The sequence below is a fragment of the Alligator sinensis genome, unplaced genomic scaffold (assembly GCF_000455745.1).
Source record: "Alligator sinensis unplaced genomic scaffold, ASM45574v1 scaffold832_1, whole genome shotgun sequence".
NCBI lineage: Eukaryota > Metazoa > Chordata > Crocodylia > Alligatoridae > Alligator > Alligator sinensis.
In genome coordinates this window covers 418,990-428,988 of record NW_005842057.1, presented here as the reverse complement: position 1 = coordinate 428,988, position 9,999 = coordinate 418,990, and the positions used below count along the sequence as shown (strand labels likewise).

At 45.4% G+C, this 9,999-nt stretch overlaps 1 protein-coding gene across 1 annotated transcript in view; it reads right to left on the bottom strand.

Moving 5' to 3' along the window:
- The window catches only part of SNTG2 (syntrophin gamma 2), a 462,462-nt gene that overhangs the window by 447,211 nt on the left and 5,252 nt on the right, over positions 1-9,999 (bottom strand). The window contains exon 2 of the mRNA XM_025203382.1: positions 4,846-5,076. Within this exon, the coding sequence (XP_025059167.1) occupies positions 4,846-5,076 (231 nt within the window). The remainder of the gene's footprint in view (positions 1-4,845; positions 5,077-9,999) is intronic.

Below are 9,999 nucleotides of genomic sequence, written 5' to 3'. Positions count from 1 at the left end.
CAGGATGATGGTGCCCTCCATGTATAAGGCATGCAGGGAGTACTTGAGGGTGGAGCTGCATAAGGCAGGTCCACAGGTGGCTTTGCACTTCACCTCAGACATCTGGAACAGCTGGGGTGGAGATCATGCCTACCTTTCCCTCACAGGGCAATGGTGCCAATCAGGCCATCAGTGGGCTCTCCTTCAAGCCAAGGGGATGGATGATGAGTACCACACAGCAACGGAGATCATGGTGGCCATGAACTGCATGGTGCAGGATCCATGGCTTGTTGGGCAGGGTGAACTCACCCACAGATTCATGGTCACCAACAACAGGGCCAATATGGTGAAGGTGGTCCGTGATGTCAACTTTGTCAGCATCTGCTGTGTGGCACACAAGTTCCACCTCATAGTTGGGGACGCCTTGGAAGGAGACAGGGCTGTGGGTGATGGCACCATCACAACCTGCCAGCTCATTTCAAAATGCAGGAAGGTGGCGAGCTACTTCCACCAAAGTATCAAGGGGAGCAAGATGCTGCAGAACAAACAGGCAGAGCTGAGTGTCCTGCAGCACAAAATCATGCAGGATGTGGAGACTCAGTGGAAGTCCACATACTCCACATTTCCTCATGCTGGAAAGGCTGGTGAAGCAATAGAAGGTCATCCATGAGATGGCCTTGCTCGGGGAGATTGCAATCAGTGTCCTGCTTAACAAAACAGAGTGGGATACCATCTCCCAAATCTTGGTGGTCCTCAAGCATTCTTCGAAATCACCAAGACCATCAGTGCTGGTGATGCCCTCCTTATCCGGGTGATCCCCATAGTGAGAGAGCTTGAGAACCAAATGGAGAAGTTCCAGGGGATCGATGTTCCTGGCTGGGCCAAGCCGCTGTCACAAGAGGTGCAGGCACTGTTGAAGCAGCTGTGGGAGGGCATCAAGAAATGGCTGGATCTGTTGTGGTCCAGTATGGTCCATGTGCTAGCAGCCATGTGTGACTCAAGAGTGAAGGAGAGCGTATGCAGCAGCAAAACCCTGGATCATTGGATGGAGGGTCTGGTGAACAGAGTCCAGGAGGCAGAAGGGCACAGGTTGGGGGGTCACTTTCCTGTGCCAGCACTCCCGGTACCAGCCAGTCTTCTCCATGACTGCAGCTGCCAATGTGGACCAAGGGCATGGCTTCAATGGTGGAGTCAAGACACACCAGACTGCACCCTTGGGCAGGTAGTGCCAAGGCTTCAGTGGCTACCTATCTCGGAGAGGACATGGAACCACTGGACTGCGACCGCTTGGCCTATTGGGCAACCCGCAGCCAGATGTGGCAGAGGAATGCCTGTCCTGTCCACCAACCAGTGTTCCATGTTAGAGGGTGTTCAGCATTGCTGAGGATGTTGTGACAGCCCACCACACTTCCTTGGATCCTGGTTTGGTGGAGCAGTTGGTGTTTCTCAAGGTGAACCTCCTGCTGCTGAGGTTCCCTGAGCTCCACATGCAGATGGAGTGAGTGCCACCCTCTTCACTCCATCTGCACCTATGTCCTTTTTTTATTTTTTTAAAACCATTTAATGTTCCTCTCTCAGAGCTGGAGGTGGCACTCTCTGCATCACCAGCCAGCAGGGGAAGAACATCTCCCTGCTGGGCTCTCATACCAGGATGAACTTGGAGGGATGGGCTGGAACTATGGAGAAGCAGGAGGCCCCAGGTCCTGGGCATTAACTAAAACTGCACCCTGCCAGTAGGGTAGCAGGCCTGGTGGGACTGCCAGTGGCATGGCAACCCCCAAGAAATGCCAGGACTGAGGACCTCCCTGGTGAAAGGCAGGCAGGAGGAACCTTATAACCTCCAGCCACCACATGCCCGCACAGTCCTAGCCAGGGAAAGTCCAGACCCCTAAGATCTTTGAGAGGCCTGAGGCTTGCTGGTTGTAGAGGAGTTGTGATTCTCCAGGTGAGCTTAGCTGCCTGGGAATCCATCTGCGAGGCACGGGCTTTCAGCTTTAAAACCCTCCGTCACATTGAGGAAGAATCTACAGTTGCTGTGTGTGTGTGTTCTTCCTGGATGGAAGGAATAGTAAAGAAGTCAGAGACTGGCATAAAATGCAGGTGAAAAAGCCAGTCAGTGAAAATGTAAATTGAGGCATCAATGAGTGAGAGAGAACCTGGGAGGGGGAGTGGGGGGTGGAATGGCAATGTAGCAGGTAAAAGTGGAGAGGTTCCTGTTACTTGGGGAGTCAGATGTCAGGCAGGTTGTAGTGTGTCATAAATCTAGTCCAAGGTATACCCATTCTAGACTGCACCTTAGTGTAAAGACCCCAACCAGCCCCATCCCCTACTGGCCTGGATCAGGCCCACTGCCCCCTCCCCAGCATCCCAGATCCCTGTTCACTGCTTCTCCCATCCTCTTCCCCCACTTACTTGTGGCTGCTTGTACTATCTTTCCCAGTGGAGGATGTAGGAAAGGGTTAAACTGCCTACCTGACTGCTGCTCTCTGGGCCAGAAGAGTAGCAGCCTAGAAGCAGTGGTGACCAGGCAGGCAGGCTAACCCTTCCACATCTTCTCCCCTGGGACAGATAGCACAATGCCCCAAGTAATGCCCCAAGGACAGGAGAAGGCAAGGGAGAACTCAGAGGACCAGGTGAGGAGCCTTAAGGGTTGAGGGGAACTAAGGGATCCGCGGTGGAGAGAGGGCAGGAGGGAAAGTCAGAATGGGACTGCTACTGTGCAGTAGGGTCAGAAACGACCCATGTGCCACTGGGGTTGTACAGTAATGGCAGTTACTGTGCAGTCATTTAGTACTTGTTAGAGTATGTAGCAATGACATGTAGATACACCCACTCTGTATTAACCACAGATCTGGAGAAGCAAAGTCCAAACATATAAAAACAACTTAACATATCCACAAAATAAATGGAATTAATCCTGGAAAATGCATATAAATACAAGAGAGAGATCACTATTAAATCCTTCCCGAAAGTGAAGAATTACTAAAGAATGCTTTACATTTTCACCAGTCTCAGGCAACCATTGCAAAGCAGAAATCATGACAGACACACTAACCAGACTGAACAGACACTGTCTGCAAGGGTTTCCAGAGGACTATGCTGCTGGTAAATTAAGCAGTAAAATCCCTACTGCTTAGCTCCTTCATGACCCTTACTGTATCGACCTATAGTCCTCACCCAGACTTCACACTGTCCTGCATTTGCAAACATACACAGAAATAAACGAGAATAACAAATTATTATGGGATTATAAAATCCCATTTCCTATTCAACAGGGATAAAGTTTCTAACATACCAATATATACTACATTATTCACCACAAAAAAGTATGTTTAATTAGTTGTTACACACTGTCAAGGGCATAGTTATGGAAATATATGGGTTATAACCCCTTCCCAGTTTTAAGTTTTTGACACAATGGGAACCCTCCCTCCCCCACTGCACAGGAAAAAAAATAAACACTGCATATTTTAGAACTGTACATTTGTTAAGTGCCCTGAAAATATGAATTGGGACCTTTTGTTTCCCTCGTGTTCTTCCTCTGTTGACATACAAAAGATTTCTAGTTGAGAGAATGCAATTTCTAGTTGAAGAAATACAATTAAACAATTTCTGATGGTCTTGTAAAATAGGAGGAAATTATTTGATTCACAGTTTTGTGCAAATACATTTCTTCTCTTGTCTTTTGACTTCTCATTTTGAAAAGCAGTAGACAACCACTGATCTACTGGATCATGGTATCCACATAAGAGGTATAGTCAGATGCCTGATGAATCCATTTGTGGCTGAGAAGCCCAATTTGAGAGAAACCTGTGGAACTTGTAACTCTTGTTACAAGTTCCACAGATCCATATGTTGTCTAAACTGGAATCCAAATTTACAGCATGCTGCTTTCTTCTTTCTTGATTTGCTTCCATCCTCTGGATCAAAGCCGCTTCATGTTGAGCTGCACCCAGTGCCAGATGTTCCCTCCAGATTGGACAGGATTCTCTGCATGCTCCTCCCAACTTTTTATGTTGATGTTGAATGAATTCAAATAATTTTTGCACACATCATGGTACCACAATAGATGGCAACCCCACTTTCTAGAGCCATCTCAAATCTCATTATACAAAATATCCTTGGTGATATGGTCTTCTCCCATGCATGCTCTACTGATGTGATCGATCCATTACAATCTTTTCTTCTTGATAGTAGTTTTTAAGTATCTGTCTTTCCCCTGGCTGACTATTTCCTTGTAGTTAGCTCAGTCTGCTACTCTCTCCTCCTCAGGTGAGAGGAGACTCCTGGCTTTCTGTTTTACACCCCTGTTTCACCCTGTTGTTGATGTCAAAGGTGGTTTATTCTTTGTTTTTATATAGTACAATTGCCTTCATACCTTGATGTAATGAGTGAAGTTCAACAGTTTGCGTGGATAACCCAGTTTCTTCAGAACACTAAAAAGGCCCTGTTTATGGACTGTATCAAAGGTTTTAGTCAGATATATAAAGGCTATGTGCAGTGGTATTTGTTTTTCTGCTATACTTCTCTTGCAGTTGCTTGGCCAACAATATCATATCAATGGTGGAGTGTCCTAAGTGAAAACCACATTGACTTTCAGGATAGATTCTTTCACCTAGAGATTGCAGCCTAGGTAGCATGATGCAAATGATAATTTTTCTGATGATGTTCAACAGTTGTCCCAGTTGCTTCTATCCCCTTTGTTTTTGTATAACTATACAACCTGAGCATCTTTCAAATCTTGTGGTACCTCTTCTAGCAGAGCAGTATAAGTTCATGAAGCTTTTGAAGTAATTCATTGTTGGCACATTTGTAGATTTTAGTAGGCAAACAGATGACCAAGGAATCAATGTAATGGTTTTCTACAAATCTTCTAATATAAGCTCATTGTCTAAATCCATCATAATGTTGAACTGTGGTAATTCTTCCAGTTCTTCATGTTTGATTTCAGTCTCACTGGAGTATAATTCCATACTGTTGAATCCAACATTCAAGTTGTTTTTATCACTGATGACATTTCCATTTAAGTCTTTCAGCAGAGCTGTTTCCTTCTGGACTAGATCAAATGTTGATTTGCTGCCTTTGTACTTTTCACAGCTATCACATCAAGACAGGCCAAAAACCCCTCTTGGCTGTTCAGGGAAATCCAGGAAAGTCTGGGGACAAAAAAGAGGTATATAGACTGTGGGAGAAGGGGGTAGCCACCATGGAGGAGTATACCTACTTGGCTCACACTTGCAGGGAGTCAGTTAGAAAGGCCAAAGCAGCAATGAAATTCAGGCTGGCATCAAAGATTAAAGACAACAAAAAGTCCTTCAGGCATATAGGGAGCAAAAAGAAGGTGCACGGCAACATAGGACACCTACAGAACAGACTACGGCAATTAGTGACAGATAGGAGAGACAAAGCTGAGCTCTTCAATGAGTTTTTTGCGTCCATATTCCTGAACATGGAAAAGACATCTTCCACTTGGCTTATAGACAAGCACCAGAGGGACACCAGCCCACCAACAGTTAGCCCCAACCTAATGAAGGGACACTTGGAGGGGCTGGATATGTTTAAGTCAGCAGGCCCAGATGATCTTCATCCTAGGGTGCTGAGGGAATTAGCCAGTGTCATAGCAGAACCACTGGTAAGACTGTTTGAACACTTGTGGCACTCAGGACAGGTCCCAGATGTCTGGAAAAGGGCCGATGTGTTTCTTATTTTCAAGAAAGGGAGGAAGGAGGATATGGGTAACTACAGGCTGGTTAGTCTCACCTCTATCCTTGGGAAAACCTTTGAAAAAATTGTTAAGGAACACAATTGTGCGAGTCCAGCAGGAAAAATAATGCTGAAGGGCTACCAGCATGTATTCATAGCAGGTAGAACCTGCCCAACTAACCTTGTTTCTTTTTATGACCAGGTAACAAAAAGCTTAGATGCAAGAGTCGAGGTAGATGTCATTTACTTGGATTTTAAAAAGGCCTTCGATACGGTGTCTCATCCCATTCATATAAATAAACTAAGTGGCTGTGTTGTAGATAATTACACGGTCAGGTAGGTGGCAAATTGGCTTATGGGACGCACCCAGAGAGTGGTGGTGGATGGGTCGGTATCAACCTGGAAAGATGTGGGCAGTGGGGTCCCCCAGGGTTCAGTCCTTGACCAGTGCTATTCAATATCTTCATCAGTGACTGGGATGAGGACGTGGAGAGCATTCTGTCTAAATTTGTGGATGACACCAAATTATGGGGCAAAGTAAACACACAGGTGGGCAGGGAACAAATTCAGGTGGATTTGGAGAGGTTGGAAAAGTGGGCAGAATGGAACAGGATGCAGTTTAACAAAGATAAGTTCAAAGTGCTGCACCTAGGGAGAAAGAATTGCCAACACACATACAGATTGGGAGGTGACCCTTTAAGTAGCACAGCAGCAGAAAGGGATCTCAAAGTCATAGTGGACTCCAAGATGAACATGAGGCGTCAATGTGTTGAAGTGATAAGTAAAGCTAACCACACTATCATGCATTAGCAGGTGCATCACAAACAGGTGTAAGGAGGTGATTCTTCCCCTTTATGCGGTATTGATAAAGCTGCAGCTGGAGTACTGCATCCAGTGTTGAGTGCTGTACTTCAAGAAGGATGTGGATAACCTTGAGAGGGTCCAGAGGAGGGCTACTCAGATGGTTAGGGGCCCGAAGGTAAGGCCCTACAAGGAAAGATGGAGGGACCTGGATCTCTTCAGCCTCTGCAAGAGAAGGCTGAGGCGTGATCTTGTGGCTGTCTACAAATTCATCCTCAAGGGACAACAAGGAGTAGGAGATACTCTGTTTACAAGGGCACCCCTTGGGGTAACTAGAAACAATGGCCTCAAACTGACAGAGAACAGATTTAGATTGGACATCAGGAAGGACTTCTTCACGGTAAGGGTTACCAGAATCTGGAATGGGCTTCTATGGAAGGTGGTGCTCTCCCCTACCTTGGGGGTCTATAAAAGGAGACTGGAGAAGCACCTGGATGGGATTATCTGACCCCAGTGCTCTTTCCTGCCCAGGGTAGGGGGTTGGACTCAATGATCTATGGAATCTATGAAATCTATGAGATTTCTGGGAGCAATTAGGTAGTATGTCAGGTCAGGTGGACTCCTGTTGCTGAGAAGCAGAATTGAGTTGTTTTCCGTCCTATATTTATAAATAAATAAATATATAAAATTATTTATGTGTTGCCCTTCCCAGAAAAGGCTCAGAGTGGCTTACAGTAAAGGAACAGAATAACTTATAAAAGAGGACAGTGGTAAGAGAAAAAAGAGCAACAAGAGAACAAAAGATCTTAAAATGGGAACTAGAAAATCAGCATAAAACAGAGATGGACTAAATAGTATCTCTGCTTAGCTTTTTTGCTAAATGTCTGTCCAAATAGAAAGATCTTACATTGCTTCTAAAAGATGTCCAGTGTTTAGTTCAAGAGGGAGGGATTTTGAGAGCTGGCTTCTACCTGGAGGTATATCCTCTTTCTTTAGTATAAATGTTGCTCTGATTTAGCTTGGATGTACTTCTAGATGCTCTTAACTGTTTACAGGTTGTTTTGGATAAGTGTTTGATTATCTATGGTACCAGTTATGCACCTGGCCTAGTAACTCTGCTCACTGACTCAGTCCTTGCTGGCAGTCCAAGCCTCAAGCACACAGTTTAGGTGGACAGTCTGTTTGTTTCATTTTACTGGTGGATGTCTGCAATGGTCAGTCCTTTTTGCTAGTCCCCAAGAGTACTTCCATTCATTTAATTTTCATCATTAAGGAGGAAGACTGAAATATTCATGTCATGGATGTGAGGGGGTGAACCAGATCTCTGGGATGGGTCAAGCAGGGGAAAGAGGGGCAAAGGAGTCAAAGGTGTCAAATAATGTGGGGTGGTGTTAAATGAGAACATGGAGGAGAGGGAGGTGGACCAGAAGAGAAGTGAATGGCATGGACTAGAAGCCATGGAAGAAGTGGGTAGTGGGGAAAAAGGAGCACTGTGGCAGTGCTGAAAGAGCAGTGGTTGTGATCAGGCGGGGAATTTAAGAGTGGGTGAGACAACTGTTGATGGGTTTCAGTTTAAACAAGAAGTTCAAGTCAAAACCTATGTGTTACCAGCATCTACTTTGCCAGAAAAATCACAAGAAAGACATTGTGGAAACATCCAAGATCAGGGAACTGGCACTAATCAGATCTAGTACTGAATGGACCTAACCACCTGAAAGAAATTCTGCATATGTGGTCTTATCGCAGTGCTGACTGTGACACTGACCTATGACTTAGTTTGCTGCAAAGTCAGAATCAATATCAAAAAGATCCGTTGTAGCAAAACTACCAGTTACTCTCAGACAGACATTAGGCATTATCTGAGATTAGACATTATCTGACATAGATACATATAGACTGTCCAATGAAGAAGGTGTGAAAGCAAGTTTACCTAACAAATCAGCCACCAAGCCTTGGGAAAGTTTAAAACCTAACATATACAATGCTGCTATATGATCGGCAAAAAATGCAAGAAAATACAGACTGATCTGAAGAGCACTCTTGAAACCCTACTACCACTGGTTTAGAAGAAAAGGACAGTGCTAACCAACTATAAGAAATCTTCCAATACCATAATCTTAGAACATCTGAGAAAGGCTTGAGAGAAATGCAAAGGAGGCTGAGGGGTGTGCCCAAGATTTTTGGCTGTAACCATTTTTGGCCCCTTTGCCCCCTTTGTGTGCAATGCGATCGTTCCCTTGAGGAACAAGCACCCTTCGTGGACTCCCATCTCACCAGTTCTCCTGTCCTCTCTTACTAATCTCCTGAGCTCATTGAAGTTCACCTTTCTGAAGTTTAGCACTTCTGCCCTATTGGTCATCTTTCCCACCTTTTGTTGGATAGTGAATTCCAACAATTGGTGGTATCAGTAATCCCCTAGGTTACTCTGTATCTGCAGATCTCCCACCAGATCATCCCCTGTAGCTAACACTAAGTCCAGTAAGGCATTTCCCCTAGTAGGACTGTATACTTCCTGAGTTAGGCGATGGTCCTATATGCAGGTTAAGAACCTATGTGAATGATCAGATATACCTGATTGCTCATCCCAGTAGATGTCAGGGTAGTTTAGGTCACCCATGACAATCATGTCCCTTGAATATGCTGCCTTGAGAATTCCAGGTCTAGCTCATTCTCCTGGTATGGAGGTCTATAATAGACCCCCACTACCAAGTCCCTTTCACCCCAACCCCCTTGTATTCTAACCCACAGTACCTCAAATTGCCCTTCTTGTGATCCCATCTTGATTATGAAAGATGTGTATTGCTCCTTAACGTAGAGATCAATGCCCCTCCCTCCCCCTTTTCCCCACCTTATTTCATCTGTACAGCCTGTAGCCCTCAATGCCTACTGCCCAATCATGGGTAGGGTCCCACCAGGTTTCAGTTAGTCCAACCAGGTTGAAGTCTTTGTTGGCAAGCAGGAGTGTGAGTTCCTCCTGTTTGTTCCCCGTGCTCCTAGCATTAGTACAGAGACACTTAAGCCCCCCGATAGGTGCCCTTGCTAATCATCTACTTATTAGCTTCTTTTTTCTGCTTGATGCCTACAGCTACACCCAAGGTAGAACGCAGGTAGAAAGAGCAGCAAAAAACCCCCCAAAATTAGAGAGACAGAGAGAGAGAGAAGCCAGACTCTCAAAGGTGGGGAAAGGGGAAGGGAATTCTCAGAATTGTGGGAAGTGTCCTCACTGCCAGCCTCATCCCTCAGGACTCCCAAGTCAGGAGAAGATCAGCTTTTAATAATCCTATGAACATCCTCCACTGCAAATCTCTTTTGTGGAGGGCTATCACAACTGTAAGTACATCAGATACTATATTTTGGCACTAGGAAAAAGCTTCCAAGTGAGTTACATGGAGTGTAGCAACAGAGCTCTGTATACAAGGCAGCCATGTGGCACCCAGAGCAGTACCGGTCCTTGCTGCACCAACTGGGGCAGCATTATCAACTGCCATTACAGTAACAACTACTTTTTCACCCTCT